The sequence below is a fragment of the Seriola lalandi genome, unplaced genomic scaffold (genome assembly GCF_002814215.2).
Source record: "Seriola lalandi dorsalis isolate HSWRI2012SDOR001 ecotype SW California unplaced genomic scaffold, Sedor1 jcf7180002052274, whole genome shotgun sequence".
Classification (NCBI taxonomy): Eukaryota; Metazoa; Chordata; class Actinopteri; order Carangiformes; family Carangidae; genus Seriola; species Seriola lalandi.
The window spans coordinates 704,256-724,240 of record NW_019522827.1 but is presented as its reverse complement, the minus strand read 5'-3'; the positions used below and the strand labels follow the sequence as shown (position 1 = coordinate 724,240).

Sequence of the window (19,985 nt, the reverse complement as noted above, 5' to 3'; positions counted from 1 at the left end):
ATTGCCAGGTGATGTGGTGTAGCTAACGGAACCAACTGACAAAACTAAGTTGTTAATATGGCCTGTTTAGGAGAAAGGATATTTGAGGTAGTAGGGCATATGGGCGACATATCTGCCCCGACAGTTAATCAAGATTTGCATAAACTGGAAAGATTTGAAATGACATTTTATGTAGACTAAATGACCTAATAGCTAGGTTGGTGTAATTGGAAACTGCATGAATGCTCTGACAAACATGTTTCTCCATGTACGACATTTATTATTAAAACAAAACCGAGTCTATATTACAATAATATTACTAAATATTGTCAGGTTTGATATGATGTTTGGTCCATAAAATTGTTGATTTAGGCAGTTATAGTGTATGCATGTTACAGTTTGTGATGCTTGTGCCTTCCTTTTCTCTGACTTCCTGTCTTTACTTTTGATTGGATTGCACTACAGATGTTCCCTTGCAACAGATTTGCAAGGGAACTTACTTAATTTTTGTTACTTTAATTCCCTCATTTATTCATCTCAGCTACTCTACTGGCATGGCTTTGTGGCCATTGTTCAGTCAGACGTTCCAACCTGTTCTATCTAAACAACTATTACATTTTTTTTTTTTTTTTAACATTTTTAAAAACATTCGTGGTAACTGACTGTTCATCCAGCACCATGAGGTCAAAATTTTAATTTGTCCAATACAGTGTAAACTAATGACATTCTCCGCAGCCTCAGCTGCACTTTTTGTTTAGTGTTAATTAGCAAATGTTACCCTGCTAACAGGCTAACAGCTAGCTGATAATAAACTAAGATGTTGAACATGGTAATCATTCCTGCTAAAGATCAGCATGTTAGCATCGTCATTGTGAGCGATGTTAGCAGACTGCTGACAGGAAAAGGAGAGAGAGGAGAGATGCCATGCAGCATAGGTCCACAGTCAGATCTTAAACATTTTGACCATACTGATGCTTTAAACCCATCAGGACATCAAATCATGTTTTAGCAGGTCGAAGGTATTCCTTTAAGTATTAATGGTGCAACCTTGTGTAGTAAATAACTAGTTTGAAACTAGCTGTTACCAAGAACCTAGGAACAACTTTACAAGTAAACTTGGTGATGGATTTACAGATAGTTGGTGCCACCCAGTCCTCTACATAGTTTAATGATAAAAGGCATTCGACTCATACCAACCAACCTCTAAAATTATAGTAGGTCTGCTTGACTTTTTCGAAGCATTACTCAGTGTAGCCTACGTCTTTTGCCTTTTCCTTTTGAAAAACTTAGAAGACTGTGTGTAGGACTAAAGGGTTTTGCTGTCACACACAGTATTGTCAGCCCTGTATGGAAACAATCAGAGAATGACAGAAATATCACCATCAGTCCAGTTAATCAAACACAAATAAACAAAGCCAGAGGAGGAATAATTCAAAGCGGCTTGTGATTCATCACTGGCTGCTATTCTACGATGGCAGGTTGGGATTTTAATAGAATGACTGAAAAGAGACACATCATTTTACCTACCCCATTGTAAACCAGGCTTTTTTTCCCCACACCACCCCACCCCCTAAACACTCTTCCTTCACACAACAAAAACGTGAATTCACTGCCTCTTTCAAAAAAAAAAGTCCTTAACGCCCACTGTTTGCCTTTTATTTTTCTTATTTCTAATTCTAACCCATATTTTCTATGTTGAACTACATTTTCATATTCTTCTTCTCCTTCATGTCTTGTCTTGCTTACTTTATGTGTTTTAACTACTTGGCTGTTTGTGTCGAATTATTATTCTCCCTCTCTCCCACTTTTAGATGGCCCGTGAAAAGAACGACACAGTCATCCAGTTTCAATCCCCAACAATAAACAGCTCCCTGAGCCAGCACTTTAGAACGTTCATTCAGCTGGACAACTGCAAGAAGGAACTGAAGCCCTTCGACTACCACCCTGACCCCATCTTCAACAAACTGACGAAGAATGTCATCACCGAGGCCAGCATCATCATCGTCACTGTGAGTACAGACCACACGGCTTCCTCTAACGCTGCAGATGTACTATGACAGCGCAGTGTTTCTAGGAAGTCAGCCTTCTTTGTGTGAAGGAATTAAGACAAATGGTGTTATTATCTGACTTGAAGATAAAAATGGAAAAGAAGCTGAACTGCAGCTGCTGTGCCACATTTTCACTTTTTAGCTGCTGATATTATGGTTGAGTTTCACTGCATATAAGAATTATGCAAATAGCAGCACATTTATTATTTTAGCTGGTGTGATTGTTTTGGAAGTCAAATGAACCGAGGCAAATGTATATTCCAAGTCGCAATTAGCAAACATTTATTTGTTTTAAATCTCGTAATCAGATAAAAAATAATGCTTGTAATGTAAATATCCATTTCTCTAAAACAGGGGTCGGGTCAAGAGGTGATCAATAGAGTAAGACACATTTCTGAGATGCAAAATTCAGTTGTTTTTTTTTCTTTTTTCTTTTTTCTTCTAAAATGTAACTTGCAAATGTAACTTGGATTGCTGCATAATTTCACCTCTTCAAGACTCAAAACTTTTCAAATACAGCAATCCAGTAACAAAGAATCTCTTTTTTTGGTTCACAGTGATGAGGCATTTTAAGTAAACATAGCCAAAATGGTTGGGAGCAGCTGCTCTAAGTATACGTTGAATATAAATTACAAAAACACAAGACTAAGTTACTACGCATCCTTATTATAAATAGAATAGATAGTCAAAAATAAACAGAAGAGGACAATCAGTTAAGTTTTAATTTATTTTATCAGCTGATTAGAGATAGAGGAAAAACAGGCCTTTCTCCTAATTCACCAAATTATTTGACGTTAAGTGGAAATTATAAAGGCTTATATAACTTTTCACACGCCTTTTTAATTGTTTTTGACTCATCTAAACTAACACTTATTTCATCATCCATTATTTGCAGATCATTTATTTGATCATTTTGGTCTATAAAATTTCAGAGTAGAGACAAATGCCTATAATACTTTCCTAGGTGATGTAATTTTGCTTGTTTTGTCTGACAGACACTCCAAATCCACCAGATATTCAGTTTATTATCACATAAGCCACAAAAAACAAACAGCAAATCATCATAAGTGAGAAGCTGAATCTGGGGAACATGAGGCATTTTTTTCTTCGAGCTTTGATGTAACCAATTAATTGATTATCAGAATGGTTCAGATTCCTTCCAATAGCCTGTTACCTGCTTTATGTCGGCTTTAAGGCTGCACAGTATTTTCTCTTTAAGTTTCTTTGGGTAAACACACTTTAGGTAAATTAGCTGGGAAGGGAAAAGGTCTGAGGCCTTTTCAATTACTCCGCTACTGGTTTACTTAAGCTAATTTCACCTTTCTTATATTCCAGACTGCATTAGAATAATTGAAAGCATGTCTGTAGATATAGAAGTGTGCTGTAGAATCTCAAAGTGTATACTGCAGCAATGCCAGGGCTGTGGGATTGACTGGAGCTGTGCCTAAAGTGTCTTAAGCAAGAAACTACTTAGAAATGTGCTTACAACGACTATAATCTTAATCTTTCTAATTAATTTTGGCACTCATGGTGGAACAGTAAAGCGCTGTTCTAAACTTTCCACCCATTACAAATGAAAATGCTTACAATAATGTTTTTAATACTTAACATATGATGCTTGATGGTTTATAAACGCAGTAATTAATCCCCCCGCCTCCATGTTGTTCAGTCACGACTCTTTGAGCATTGCAGTTGCTCTTCCCCTGCAGGGTCGAGGATTCTCCAAAGCTATGACGGCCAAAGAGGCTCAAGCGTTTGTGGGCGATGTTTCCTGTCTGGTCAACACGCTTCAGGACGACAAGCTGTTCCTGGACCCACCGCCCACCCCGCCCCGCGCCCGCTCCAGACGGCACCGCCGAGACACCCGGCCCGAGCTGCTGGATCTAACGGTTAGATCAGACACAGAGAGACAAAACACGCAGTGGTGGAGGAAGTACTTACATCATTTACCACAGTAAAGATATTAATAACACGCTGCAGAAATACTCCTTTAAGAGTAAATGTCCTGCTTTCAAAATGTTACTTAAGCAATAAATATGTAAATATAATCAGGAAGATATACCTAAAGTATTAAAAGTACATAATGCTGAAAATATATATATATTATTATATATTATATCATCAGAGTTATTACACAAGGATTAATATGTAAGCAGCATTTTACTGTTGTAGCTGGCTGAGATGAAGGCAATTTTCCATAGATTTTTGGGTTTATGAAAATTAAGAAAATAGTGAGAAATGCCCATCACAATTACTCTGGGTAATTGTGATGGGCATTTCTCCTTTCTCCTCCTCCTTTATTATAGGAAGGAAGAGCAGCAAATCCTCACATTGGAGAAGCTGGAACCGTGAAATGTTGACTTAAATGATTAACAAAGTAGTTGCCAATTACTTGTCTGTCTCTTGTATATACATTACTGTTGGGTAGTTTAATCTATATTAAAGCATCATATTTTATGAGCCCTTGAAATCTTCATTTATAAAGTAATTAGTCAATAAAGGTGTCAGATAAATGTGGTGCAGTAAAAAGTATAATATTTAATATATTATACTCTGAAATGTAATAAAGTAAAAGTATATAAGGAGTGGTATTAAAAGAAAATACTCAAGTAAAGTAAAATTGACTTAAATGAGCATGTTAGTAAAGTAATTGTGAGTTACTCTCCACCACTGTAGACACGTACACAGACTTAAAGATGAGAGTGTGCATGCATCATAAATCTTTATTGTATTTCTCAAGGCGTGTCCTCTGTACTATGAGACCCCATTTTTTCACCGGTTTAACAATTTTCATGTAGCTACAGGCTCTTATAATTATATTTAATTAAAGCTGAGCCATGATTTTGATGAATACTGTAACCTCTTCTCTGGGTAATTCCTCTATATGAGCTATTGTTTTATTCCTGTGGCTGTGTGCTGCATAAAGAAGTGACACCACAGCCCTATCAATAGTTCAAACTGCACCTACATAGAAAAACCTTGATTATGAAGGGCAAACTGAATACACTTATGCATTTGCTCAGTTAATGTAGGCCCTCCAACTTGAACCTAGCCCCAGCACTTTAAAAATACTGAAAGGTCCTGCAGCTGTTTTAGCAGAACTGCAGGCAATTATGCAGATTCTCCTCAGTCCCCCGTTTCCTCTCCAACACTGTCGAAGCTTTACCATCGACACCTACCTGAATTACTGTCTGGCTAAAATGTGGAGAGCTTGTGCAGATAATAAGATTCCCTCTCTGTATTTCTCCACAGATCAAGTTTGGGAAAGGGGAGTGGTTGGTCGGCTTGGTGCAATACGAGAATAAGAATGACTCGTCTCTGTACATCATCATCCCTGCTGTTATTGTGCCCATGCTGCTGATCATCGCTATCTCTGTCTACTGCTACAGGTAAGTCAAGCAATTTTAGGTTAACTTCACATACACTACAATAAAATGAGCTTCTAAAGTTATAGAATCTACAGAAATGTGTATCGTCTCCACTTGTTGCCCCAAAGACAGTTAAATGTCACATAGTACTCTATAATCACTATTGGTGTTGTTTAGGACTTTTTTACTGTTATCGTTTTCAGCACTTTTTCTTGCAGGAGAGGCTATGTTTGTGTGTTGTTGAGAAAAAAACACACCTACAGTTACCTTACTGTAGCAATTGGCTTTACTAGACTCAGCTCCTGTATGTATAAAAAATTACAATAATTGCAAAATCAATCAATTTTTTTGCTCAAATTTCTTTTTTCTCCCTTTTTCTTCCTCGACCTTTTTAAAACCCAACATGTAGAAAAAGATTTCCACAAACTGGGCTTGTACATTTGATGAAGAGAACTGTACTTGCAGTATGTTTGTGGTCAATTAGATCCCAGAGAAGACAAGAACAAGAACTCCCTGTTTGATCTCTAATGGACAAACTTTTAGAAAACTCAGATAACAGAAATTCAAATAGACTCATTGGGGATTTGGAAGGAGAAGTGCTGCATAAAATGTACCAATTAGACACCAAAAAAAAAAATCCATTGTACTGTTTTACAGCTTGTGTTCTTTAATCCCAAAAATTGAAGTAATGTAATCATTTTCTGTAGCAGACATCTGAAGCATGTCGTCAGTACTAGGCTGATAAAACAATGTTAAGTACGTTTTTGAGAGGTTAAAAAACCTGGTGTGTCCGGGACACTAAATGGAAGACTTGAGTTAAAATGAAGCAAAGTCCCACAGAAAAGTCATTAAAAAACTATTTTACGCAATTTAGCATGCTTATTCACCTTACTGGTAGTAAAGCACTGCTAGCTGTAATTAGCTTTAGCTTTGACTGCGGTTAGTTTCTTTAACTGCTCTGTGGCTTTTGTTTTATTATATATTCATGAATCTAGACTTTGGCATCTATTTCAAAGATGGATTCACAACTTTGATCCACAGCAGCAGAATCAGGACAGCCAGTGCTAACCAACTAAAACATGAGCTGCGGTTTGATGTCTGTGTATCATCTATAAGCTGTGACCTACAGATGATTCTTTGTTACGTAATGTTACTTCAGATCATTAAAGTCTTCGGTTCAGCAAAGTCTTGCTGATTTGAATTGCTGCAGGGCTGATATAATAGCTCGCTCTTCATTATTTGTTGTGCATCATCTAATGTGGTGATTAAACAGAGAGGTTATTAATGAAACAAAAATGACAGTTTACACCTGACAAATAAAGATTGAAGTCCCCTGGGTCAGTGGTGCATATTCATGTCAGGGGGCGGGGCTTTAAAAGCTTTTAAAAAAAAAACATTTTATTCCACCCAACTCTCAAATACTTTTAATTTTAAGACAGTCTAGAAATAATAATCTGTTATAGCCCTATATGTCTGTTATAGGCAGTCATGCATTTGTTAAACTAGAACATTTCAGCTAAATATTCATAAAACACCCACATCAGGAAGAGCACACCCACAGTGGCAGAATAATAGCTGCAGTAATCAGATATTTTTGTTAAACTTAGAGAAAACACTGTGTAAGTTATCAACCAAATGTGCCAATTATCCTCCCTAAATTACAGCGTGTAATCATTGAACAACAATTACATCTATGAAATGATTTTTTTTTCTTTTCTTTTAAGTTAAAAGCCTCTCCACAAACTTTTGCTTTCATGAAACTTGTGTTGTGTTTGCCGATCTGTTTGTCTCGTCAGGAGAAAGAGTCAACAGGCAGAGAGGGAGTATGAGAAGGTGAAACACCAGCTCGAGAATCTCGAGGAGAGCGTTCGAGACCGCTGCAAGAAAGAATTCACAGGTACAAACAGTGAAAATGCGCTAAAGCTCGGCAGTATTGCTAATGCCCCTCAAAGGATCCATGTCTCTCAGAAGCTATATGGTAATGAAGTGCTTCATAACTCTGATTACATTACTTCGATGCATGGTACTACGGTGAATTAAATAAATCCTCCAGCTTAACAGCATGTTATCATTGTGAGGAGTTTTACACTAACAGTATATATAGAAAACAATCTTTCAACGCTGAAATTATTTTCCCGTGAATTGCTCACCCCTCTGTGACACAGTGATTGAGACAGATGAGCAATGCACAAATGACGAAAGCTGCTTATTTAAAAGGAACCAGGAGCTATATTCATGTTTCTGTCTCGTAGACTTGATGATCGAGATGGAGGACCACACCAACGAACAGAGCGAGGGACGAATCCCCTTCCTGGACTACAAGACCTACACAGACCGCGTCTTCTTCCTGCCCTCTAAGGATGGTGCCAATGATGTGATGATCACGGGGAAACTAGACATCCCAGAGGCTCGAAGGGCCACTGTGACCCAGGCGCTCAACCAATTTTCCAACCTCCTGAACTCCAAGACCTTCCTCATTAATGTAATTATACTTCACATAGCAGATATGTATCACGTAATGATCATCTGTGGTCTGATAATGTCCACACTCACATTATGTTACAGCTGTGTTGTAAGAGTGTGCAGCATTAGAGCTTCACAAAGTGACAGATGGAGGGTTTTCATAATTTTCTTTTTAGCCACATTCCCAGCATAGCTCAAGGAATGTCAGTGTTGGTCAGTCCATCACTTTGGTCTGCACTGAAATATCTCAGCAACCACCAACAGGCTGACATTTGTGCTTCTGAGTGAAATATCGACAAGTGTTGGATGGATTGCTACGACACCAGGGTTGAAGGAAGGCTGGGTTTATTATACCTCCTTGCACCTGATTTATTAAAGGAAAAACAACTTATTTAATCACACTATTTACCTCCAACTGAGAGCATTTTTTTCAATTTAGGTGCAAACATAAAAATAATTTTTAAATCTACCTGGTTTTCAGCTCCCTCAGCAAATAATAATAAATTCTGAGCATGTTAGCATGTTGATATTAGCATGTAGTTCAAAGCACTGCTGTGTTCAACTAGCCGAACAGCTATTGATAGCAGGGCTGAGGACTCTTATGAAACATCAATCAGTCTAAATTTATATATATAATGAACTGTATTTGTTCAGTTTCTAGCAAACAGTATACAATCATTTTAAAAGTATTTTTAACAAAAATCCTCTCATCTCACCAAATTAGCAACGTAAACTTGTCGTCCTTGAGTGTGAGCAGTAATGTCTCACTGATTTAGAGCTACTCAGAAATCGAAAATGCCTTTGTAGAGTTATATCTGAATAAACTAAACTAACCTTGTCCATTGTAATGAAGGACTGTGTCAATTCATCAATATGGCTCTTTTATGTGCTGGGACGACAGTGGAGTTTTATGGCCTGGAGCCATAAGGCTGTAGGTACACAGGCAATCCTCCTAAAATGCAGCGGGATAAATTCACTGTTAGTTTTCAGGTAGCAGTAAAAAGGTAAAATCACCCCAGTTTTATCCTTAGTTACTTAGGTAAGCTTTTATTTAACAGTCACAAGTATGAGTTTACCGCCCACTATATCGATAGTGCACACGGCCCTGCATCTCTGCAAGCTTTCAAAATCTGCCATAACCCCAGTCAATAATACTTTAAGGTCCTTTATATTTATTTTAAATTCAGGGTGTCCTCCCTTGAGGGGTTCTGTAATGTTTTAGTTAGTGGAGTAGGCTACAGTTGTAGAAGTGAGAAGCAGAAGACATAGCAGAGGGAGACGTGTGAAGATTCCTAATAATACAATATTGCTGGCACAGAAATGGCCTCTGAGGTGTAAACTGCATATGTGTGGGTGATTCCTCTTCCACTAATTGGTATCTTTTCTACGCCACAACATTTTACAGGGCAGAACTAAATTTACCTTGATAATTATTGTTTTCACTAGCATTAGTCTCTCGATTATTTAATAGCATATCATGTTAGATTTGTTTCTGTGTGCGCAGGCTTCATCGGGATAATTAATTTCGCTCGTCATTTGCCTATTTCTGTGTTTGTGTGTGTGTGTGTGTGTGTGTGTGTGTGTGTGTGTGCGTGTGTATTGTTTGTAGTTTATCCGTACTCTGGAGCGCAGTCATGACTTCAACGCCAGAGCCAAGGTGTACTTTGCCTCCTTGCTGACGGTGGCTCTTCATGGGAAACTGGAATACTACACCGACATTATGAGAACACTGCTGCTGGAGCTGATGGAGGAATATGTCAACAGCAAGAACCCCAAACTCATGCTGCGCAGGTGAGCGAGCACCGACTAAGCGCCGCTGCTCAGTAGATACTGGTGCAGTCACAGCGAATATATCAGTACCAAGTTCATAGCATAACTTGGATGCTTTTAAGCCATGCTAGCAGATACAATTTTGTAGAGACATTTGTGTTCACATTGGTGATCCCCCGACGTTTCATTTAGCGCCACCAGCAGGTCGGTTTTCACACATGCATTGAAATATCTCAACGTCTACAAGATGGGATGGCACTAAATTTTGTACAGACATTCCTGGTGCACAGAGAATGAATCCTAATCATTTTGGTGATTTGCTGATTTTTACCTCCAGTGCCATGGTGAGGTTGACATTTGTGGCTCTGAGTTTTGACAACTATAGGATGGATTGACATGAGATTATGAACAGAGGTTCATGTTCCCCAGGCTTATCTTATCTAGTGCCACTGTCGGGTCAACTTTTCAATTTGCCCACTAATTTTGTTTACTGCCAAATACCTGCAAAACTAATGACATTCCCATTACCCTCTGTTATATTTTGTGTTTAATGCTAATTAGCAAATGTTAAAATGCTAACACACTAAACTCAGATATTGACCAAGGTGAACATTATACCTTCATTTGTGTTAACATTTATATTGTGAGTGTCGTAAGCATAATAACATTGACATTTAGCTCAGAGCACTGCTTTAGCACATCCTCACAGAGATGCTAACATGGGTTTAGATTATTACTCTTGTTTAGCGTCTACAGCCCCTGAGATTTGAGAGACGTCCTTATTTCTCAGCTCTATAATCAGAATCATCCTGTGTCTAAATGCTGGCGCTGATATTATCAGCCAGTTTAGGAGAACTGGGATTCAGTTCAAGCTGTGGTGGACTGTTTCATTCTATTGCCATGTTTTCTGTTGAATTTTGCACTGAATACTGTGGTTCACTATCAAGAGCCAGACGACTGCTTGATCTATTCCAGTCCTCCTCCTTCTGTTTCTCCTTCTGTTTTTTTTTTCCTCCTTGGAGTCCAACCACAACGGGCTGGATGATTTTTCTTCTGCTGTTCCCCTTCATCATCCTCTTCATTATCTTATCTCATAACTCTTGACCAATGGGACATCAGCTAAAAAATTACTTTTGGCCCATAATGTGTTTGATTGAATACACAAGTCAAATTATATTGGCTTCCTGGGAGTTGCTTTATGGCATCATCCCACAAGATGGGGAATTCAACATTCAATTCAATCTGAATGACGTTCATCAACTAAACTATCACCTGCGGCACTTGAGCCAACATTTAACATGTCTCAGATCAGATTCTATTTTAATAGCCCTTCTCGCCAAGAGGAGATATTAGTTATTATGTTAAAAAAAATTGCTATGCATCTTGTAAAAAATTTTTGCAAATAATATTGTGTTTGGCATGAATCATAACGCGGTTATTTTAGCAACTTGCCAATACTGTGGATGTCTTCCTCTGATATTACCGAATATTAATTGCCCAGTATTTTCTCTCTTGGCAGTATCTCATAATTTCTTTGTTGTATCAGAGTCTGTAAACATTCAGCTGACTAATTTGATTGAAGTAAATAGCCTGAAGAAAAGAATCTCTAGTTTTAGTGCTCTTTGTTCTTTACTCTTATCTTAGCTGTAGTGATCATGCCAAGGTCAAATCATCCACTGACGGCTGCCTCCCCTCCCTCAGCAGGACCAACTTGTCTGACAGTACAGTCGCTCATCACTGCTGGGAGGGGGGTTATGTGATCTGAACTGTCTGTTGTGCCTCGGCATGCTGTGACTGGCTTTTATGCAAGTACACATCTTAATTATCCCCCAATGGAGAGCCTCATTATGCTGATTAGGCCATTGGGCCAACACAGGACCCCTTATATACAAGACATCTAATTAGGCATGCTAACAGCTAACAATAGGCGCCACCAGTGGATATCTGTCATTAGGATGGGCGATCCGTCAAGTGACCACTGACATGAGTTTTGAATTAAAATATCATGACATTGACAAGCTGTGCAGAAATTTCCCTTGTTGATACGTTGAAGAAGAGCTGTCGTAAGAAAGTCATGTCTCAAATTTTTAAGCGGACACAATGAAAATGGTCTACAAATTTTTTGGCTGATACTTTCTGAATTTAAGTGGCATGATATGAAAATGCTAATTAAACATGTCACATTTTCTTCTTGGATTTGCTAATCAAATGTTATGTCTGCACTACTCATTAACATACAGGATTAATGCTCCAAAATTATTCACTTACTCTGACAGTGACTTTAAAAACTGCTCATCATGTGTTTTCCAGGTCGGAGACAGTTGTGGAAAGGATGCTGTGCAACTGGATGTCAATCTGCCTTTACCAGTTTTTGAAGGTAACATGAGGTTTTGTGTCAGTTATAGTGTATGAAATGTAATATGCTGACATGGGCCTCAAAGATTAGTTGATAATTAGTAGAAAATGCATTATGTAATTGATTGTTTAAGTCATTTTCCAAGCACAAATGCCAAGCATTTGATGGTACCAGCTTGTCAAATCTGATAATTCAGCTGTTTTTCTATGCACTGTATTATAATAAATTGAATATCTTTGGATTTTGCTATGCTGGTTGGATAAAACAAGACATTTGATGATAGCACATTGGGCTCTAGGAAACTGCTTTAAGTTTTGGATTGTTTGTTGCAGCCCTAATGATAATTATATTTTTTTATAATTAGTCTAAGGTAGTCCTGACATGTATAATTTCCAAATGGTCTAATTAATTCAGCAGTGAATGAATGTTATGACATGCTACAGCTTTATACCACAGGCTCGGTTTATGGATTTCTCCATTTCTTTTATTAGTTCTCTGTATCGATAATCTGCATTTATCCGTCTTCCAAACTGCTAATCACGACAATTAGCTTCTTGACAACATCTGCTGCAACTTTTAAATCTGTGTGTGTTTGTGTGTGTGTTTGTGTGTGTTTGTGTGTGTGTGTGTGTGTGTGTGTGTGTGTGTGTGTGTGTGTGTGTGTGCGCCAGGACTCTGCAGGCGAGCCCTTGTACAAACTGTTCCGAGCCATCAAGCACCAGATCGAGAAGGGGCCCGTGGACGCCAGAGTGAAGAAAGCCAAGTACACCCTCAACGACACAGGCTTGTTGGGCGACGACGTAGAGTACTCAGTCCTGGTAGGGACAGACACTGACACACACACACACAAACAAACTGCACACAAATACTCGTACATAAAAACTCCACAGTCAGAAAAATTGCACACACTGCTTTGAGATTGGATGGTGTTTTGTGCCTGGTGAGCAGCACAAACACACACACACACACACACACAAACAGACACACACAAACAGACACACACTTACACACAGTGCAGTTGCCATGGTAACCACCAAAAACCCCCCAGGCGACTGCCCGCTTTTGTGTGACATCCATTTTCAGTGTCAATGTTCTCAGCTCGAAAACGACACAGGCAACACATTCCAATATAGCAGTGAAATGCATGGCTTAGGTGAAAGTACTACAAGTCGGTACAAGTAAAGAGTACAAGCCACCTACACAACCCCGTCTCAACCTTCCAACCGGCACCAGCTCTGGATTCATTTGGGCAGCTTTCGGGAGTCAGGAAAAGCCTGTGTGTCTCGCTTTTGGTATCGTGTTTCAATAATGGAAGCTAATGTGAACACAGCTGTTTTCTGTTAAAGTCAGCACAAATAAAAAGGCCCATGGGTAATGGCGTTGTCGAGGACAATTATCAAATTAGCCTGAATTACACGTCTCCCGTCGTGATGGATCGCCTTCTGTGATTGAATTATAGAGGGAGAAAAAACACGATGAGCTAGATTTCACAGGCAGAGGCAGTGTTTCCTATTGGCTTTAATTCCCAGCGTGCTCTTCTCATTCACTTCAAAGGCAGATGGGCTCATGAGGTTACTGTTGCCACTGGATTGTCTGCCCCTCTGTTTGAATTTGTTGAGTGGTCAGTTAGTTATTTTCTGACAGAGTGTGGGAGGTGAGGTGGGTCAGAGTTTGCTCCTGCTGAGCCTTGGTCATTAGCTGGCCAAGGTGACGGGAGTCCTGTCAGGTGTCACCGCAGTTTGTGTTCGTCTGTGTGTGTGTGTGTTCTTACAGAAACCCGGTTACTATGGCGACAACATCCCGATGAGCTTGGTGTATGTGGGTGTGTGTTTGTGGGTGGGTGGCTGGGTGCTCTGGCCATGTTTTAGTATTTCTGCATATTTGTCATTTGTTGTGCGTAGGTGCATGTGAACTGCACATGCCATCACCATGTGGTATTAATATGTGTTTTGTGTGTGTGTGTGTGTGTGTGTGTGTGTGTGTGTGTGTGTGTGTTTGTGTACGTTTTCCCTAGACCTTGCAAGTGCTGGTGCACGGCGAGGGTCCAGATGTGACGCCCGTCAAGGTGCTGAACTGTGACACCATCTCGCAGGTGAAAGAGAAAATCATAGAGCAGGTGTACAGGAACCTGCCATACTCCCTGAGGCCCAAGGTCGACAGTGTCACACTGGGTGAGTAAATGAGGGCCACCTAAGAGGAGGATGAGTCGATGCATGAAACGTCTAATAATGATGAATAATGGAACGCTTACAGGGAGTGGCAAAGATGTCAAAACTGGGAAGCTATTTCAGTCCTGACTGAAATGCATTTATAATTAAATCAGAATGTAATTATGTAAATAAATAATTGATTTTTTATTTAATTTTAACTTCATTTAATAGATTATTTTTTAGGTTTCTTTTTCTGTGTCTGTTTGTGGAATAAAAAATGCTTCATTGAGACTGAGAAGTTTTTCAGTGTCAGCAGCATGAAGAAAGCCTTCATCCTAAAACAAAGTTTTGCTCACTACTGTAGTCAGAAACCTTGGGGACTGACTTGAAAGGCTAAAGCTCTATAGACATTTTCCAACATCAAAGCAATTTTTATTCCCACGCATGCTGTAGATCTCATTCCTTTATACATTTTAGATAAGCAGAGATCCGTCTTCTTTCATGGTGAATCACAAAGATAACCCCCTTATTTGGTGGTACTTGTAAATGAATCATATGTCACAGATGGTTTTGAGCTCAGGTCTACAGTGGTGTCAGATTTTTCTAAATTGAAAATGTTGGGGTGCAAATCACAGTTTAGAATTAGATTTGAATTATTCAGAAAATTTTGTTGTGTCAGTCCTTCACTCAAAACCAGCTCAAGTGTGTCACGAAACCCCAGGAGGGAGAGCCAGGCAGACAGTAGGATGGATTTATTTAAGACCACATTCTCACAAGATAAGTGCAGGGTAACAGGGACCCATGATGAAATAAATGCAGTCAGTGTTGAAAAAAATAATTTGCCAAATACAAATGCAGTTCACGTCCATCTGGCAGAGATTATTTCAACTGATTGACTTTCTCCTCCTGCCTTCACCACAGAGTGGCGTCCCGGCTCAACAGGGCAGATTTTGTCAGATCTGGACTTGACTTCCCAAAAAGAGGGCAGGTGGAAACGCATCAACACTCTGGCACACTATAATGTGAGTACTGATGAAACTGAGATGCCTTGATGCAACATAAAGGATGACTGGAAATAGCATAGGATCCGAGGAGGCATGGGGGAAGTAAATAACTGTACGTGGGCGTGGGGATGTGAATGGGGTTGCCTATTTTCATGCTATTTCAGTCAGAGGCTGAGCTGTACATCTTGTGTCACAGTCGTGTTTGTGTGTCATCTACGTCTGCTGCAGATTTTCAGGCTCAATTATACCAGTATCCACCAAATTATTTTTTTTTATTGATTCTCTTGATTTTCACAAAATTGCTAAATGTCTCATTTCTATTCTATTTACAGTACCACTAGTCAAATCAATGTACAGACATGTTTACATAGTGCATAAAAACATCTTTGTCTTCATTCATTAAAAAAATTTGGCAGTATACTTTAAACTTGCTTTTTACAATAACACTACAATATAGTGCCCTATATTTACCCATTTAATTGTAGTGTTCACATTCTGAGTGGGAAGATTTAGTTTTCATGGCAAGCATACTGCTCTCTGCTTACAGTCCCACAATGCAATGTGTTGCATTTTATACATTTAGAAATTATAGCCATGCAACCCTTCAGATGTGGGTGAAGACGCAAAATGACAACAATGATTAAGTGTCCAAAATCCCACTTTACTGGTAATTTACTGGTATTTATTATACAGTGAGAAGTGAATGTCACAGCCATAGTTTTGTTTAGGAAGGCGTTTAACCAAAAACCTGAATTTGAAACCAAACCAAAATTTGATCTAAGATTAGACCAGAAGGCGAAAAACTGAAGACAGACCAAGAGACAACTAACAAGCTATTATTATTTTACTGGCATTCAACGACTGAAAACCCTATTTTGACACAAAAAGGATGTGATAAGTGTGTGCGGTACAATACAGTACAGCACGGAAGGATGTCAATGTATGACATGTACTCAAGGTCATTATTGGAAGTTGTTGAAGTGGTCCTTCAAAGCCTTTTATGTGCCTGTCTTTTTGCAGTTCATCAAACAGCTTTTTAAATAACTTAAACGTGTAGGAATGGCTGGTTTGTGTTTGGGTTTGAAGCTGCCAGTTTGAATAATTAGGAAACTGTGTAAAAGCTAAACGTTTTGTACTAAAAGTGCTGCTTGTAGATCCTTGGTAATGTGGACAAGATGGAGCATTTGCAAAAAAAATAAATAAGAAAATGTATACAAAGGTAAACCTTTTAGTGTCTCCAAATTAAATATACAAGACAGCAGTGTATAACCGTTTCCCTCCACTGTTTGCCTGTATCAGCTCAGCAACAGACCTATGATTTTAATTTGTCACGTCCTCGTCAGCTCTCAATGGCGACAGAACACCACTAAATCTTCTTGGAACTGTATTGATCCTTGGAAAATAAAGGTCACTCACAAATATCCTCTACTTGTCCTGCTTTTCGGGCCACTTAAATCCCCCTCTATCAAAGGTGGCACTCTTTCTTTCATCCTACCCGCCAATGTCTTGCAGTTGCTCTTAGAGGACGGCCTCGCTGCCATAGATTCACTGGCTGTGTCAGAGTAGTGCTAATCACAGTATTTGTGGGGTCAATAATGGGTTGACGCCAAAGAAAATGGCCTGTAAATACCCCAATAAAGACCCAGTGCTGTTGTCCACTCGATCCAATTGATTATGAATTAGTCCTGGGGCGCTAAAAGAGACTGCTGACCTCAGTCACAGTCCCTGTTAAATTCAAGGTGTGTGAAGTCATTGTTGTCTGTGTTTTTCTGTCTAACAAAACACTGGTATGTGCATTCCAGGTGCGAGACAACGCTACGTTAGTCTTGTCCAGAGTGCTCCACACTCAGCAGAACTATGACCAGAACCAGGAAAACCACGAAGAGCGTAGGTGTCTCTTTATGCACATAAACACACTTGTTGAACCCAAACTAGCACAGCTCAGATGTGTACTTGAGAATATAATGCTTGCCTTTGTTTCTTTTCCCCAGGGCTTTTGTCAACATCCCCGCTCTCTTTTAACATGCTAATACATGTTGTTTTATGTATAGCGCTCTTTGAGATTATGCTGAAATAATACGCACTTTTATCTTTTCAGCCTTTTTATGTGCAATTCAGAATCGCTGATTGTTAAGCATTTCTACTTGGATATTCTCTCTGCATTCAGATTGAGTTGACAAACACCCTCCCATTTCTAATCATCTGAATATTTTCTGTAAGGGTGTGCATGAATAAATAAGGAGTAGAATTATTAGAAGTAAGTTTTAAAAAGTGTTGTTTCTCCCTGGTAGGAAATGCTCTGTTGGACGACGACAAGGTGTTTCACTTGGTGAGGCCGGCAGACGAACTGGATGAGATCAAATCTAAACGAGGAAGCATAAAGGACAAGTCGATGACCAAAGCCATTACAGAGATCTATCTAACACGGCTCCTTTCTGTCAAGGTACAAAGACAGAATCATTTTTTTCAGTCAGTCATTTGTTAAGGTACTTTTAGGCAAATAGCAATTTTTCTTTTCTAGAAGGTTAGGTTAAGGTAAGGACGGGATAGGTGTAGAAAATGCTAAAATACTTTTTCCTTTCCAATCTTCCCTCGCACTGGGTGCAGATAGCTACGTTTCAGGACTTTGATTATCTCTGACTCTGCTCTCTGTCTGCGCCCTGTCTCACATTATTTGTGGCACCTTTCAGGGAACACTGCAGCAGTTTGTGGATGACTTCTTCCGCAGCGTGCTGTGCTCTGGGGCAGTGGTGCCACCGGCTGTCAAATATTTCTTTGACTTCCTGGACGAACAGGCGCTGAAACACAACAATGTGGATGAGGAGACCATCCATATCTGGAAGACTAATAGGTAAAAGTACTGCAGGCCTGCGTACACTGACGGTCACTCTCAGAGTTCTTTTGTACGTGTTGTAAACCACAGTTGAAGAACTACTCAGAGTCTTGATTTAAGTAATAGAGCAATACAACAATGCAAAAATACTCAGTTACAACTGAAAGCTCTGCATTTAAAATCCTACAAAACTGTTATCAGCAAGAAATCAGCAAGAAGAGCTTAAAGTATCGACAGTAAAAGAAAGATGCCCCCTGTGACGTACATATTAGTATATATTCATATATTTTGTTAATAATGCATCAATGCATAAGTCGCATTTTACTGTTGTAGGTGATCAAGGTGGAGCTAGTTTTAGATATTTTAAACAGGAACTGATAACAAGTCAGACATATTAACTCATAGTTACAGCTTTTTTTGTTAATGATCTCAAGCCAGAAATAATGTGAACCGCAACTTTAATCTTTAACAATATATTGTATTTTAATCTGAAAAGTAACAAGTAGCCGAATGTAGGGGAGACAAATGTAGTGGAGTACAAGTATAAAGTAGCCTGAGATGCAATTACTCGATTACAAATACCTCAGATTTGTAATTGTGTAAATGTTCTCCCAGCACAGACACACACAGACACATACCTGAGTCTGATCAGCGCACAAATCTCCCTTCTTGAGATACAGTAACTCTCCAAGAAATAAAACTTACTTATCCAAGAAAGAGCTGAATACAAATGCACAATTCCAGCTCACTTAGTTTGCATTTGCAATCCCCCTGCTCCCATGTGACATTTAAGTGCATAAATTAGTGTCACGTCGGCTAAGGCTCAAGAATACAAGACGACGTGTTGCATGTAGATGCCAGTGATTGACGTAAGGCTAGCAAGAGAGCACCCACACAAGGATAGGAGATGAGCGATTTAATTACCTACTACATTCCACACCACATTCTGCATCCACCCGTTCTGTTTATCAAATCAAGTGAGGGCCATGTATTAAATATGAATGTGTGTATGAGGCATAACAACAAACAAACATGGTAATTATGTCCCAAGCTAATTTAATTCTGTGATTATAGCAACATTGCTATTTTTATGCTTCCATTGTATCCTCTCCGCAGCCTTCCCGGGAGATATTACCAAACCAGTATGAATTTTACACGGTGTGCGTTTCATGTCTCAGACGGCGGGGCATTCACACCGATCAGTGAGGAGAGGGTTTTTTTTGGAAACTACTGTATTTTGGGGCTTTCTTTTGAATTCACAAGCTGCCATGAGGTTAGACAGATGCGCACTGAACTTGTGTTTCCCTGTTCAGAAGGGAAATTAACGGAGTACTCTCGCATTACATTATGTCGTTGGCGCTTCAGGTCGTTGGACTGTACAGGAACATAAAAGGTCAAAGTTTTGCTGTGACTTTAGCATTTCTAATCACTATTCGTTATAGTCGAGTGGACGGGCATCATTGACCTGCTCAGTGTAGACCCCTTTTGTTTGAAAAGGTTCTCAGGTTATTTTCTTTGTTGTTTTCAATGAGCAGCAATAATTCTCACAGAGGTCAGTATCACATGAAATAGAAATACAAACTGACAGTCGAGGGTATTGCTCTGAATAAACTGACACCTACAAGAAAGGCTTTTCTCTATCCCTGTTATTATCTTGTACTTGCGTCAATTGCACCTCAGGCAAGTGCTCTCACACATGAAATGCCTACCTGACTCAAATGGATTCATAGATGTTATGTGGTTGATGAGATTTTTCTCCATTCTGAAGCAACAATAATGATAACAACCCCATTGATGGACCGTTTTCTTGGCCTTCTTGTTGCCATGCAGCCTTCCTCTGCGGTTCTGGGTGAACATCCTCAAGAATCCCCACTTCATCTTCGATGTCCACGTGACTGAAGTGGTGGACGCCTCGCTCTCTGTCATCGCCCAGACCTTCATGGATGCCTGCACCAAGAGCGAGCACAAACTCAGCCGGGTGAGTGGAATCAAGATGAGAACATGGTGGATTACA

At 39.4% G+C, this 19,985-nt stretch overlaps 1 protein-coding gene across 1 annotated transcript in view; it reads left to right on the top strand.

The window, feature by feature from the left end:
* The window catches only part of plxnb2b (plexin b2b), a 125,648-nt gene that overhangs the window by 100,450 nt on the left and 5,213 nt on the right, over positions 1-19,985 (top strand). The window contains exons 20-33 of the mRNA XM_023400279.2: positions 1,791-1,988; positions 3,737-3,916; positions 5,280-5,416; positions 7,192-7,292; positions 7,648-7,877; positions 9,468-9,649; positions 11,939-12,005; positions 12,656-12,802; positions 13,999-14,155; positions 15,056-15,156; positions 16,941-17,025; positions 17,430-17,581; positions 17,829-17,989; positions 19,802-19,949. Coding sequence (XP_023256047.1) covers positions 1,791-1,988; positions 3,737-3,916; positions 5,280-5,416; positions 7,192-7,292; positions 7,648-7,877; positions 9,468-9,649; positions 11,939-12,005; positions 12,656-12,802; positions 13,999-14,155; positions 15,056-15,156; positions 16,941-17,025; positions 17,430-17,581; positions 17,829-17,989; positions 19,802-19,949 — 2,046 coding nt within the window. The remainder of the gene's footprint in view (positions 1-1,790; positions 1,989-3,736; positions 3,917-5,279; positions 5,417-7,191; positions 7,293-7,647; positions 7,878-9,467; positions 9,650-11,938; positions 12,006-12,655; positions 12,803-13,998; positions 14,156-15,055; positions 15,157-16,940; positions 17,026-17,429; positions 17,582-17,828; positions 17,990-19,801; positions 19,950-19,985) is intronic.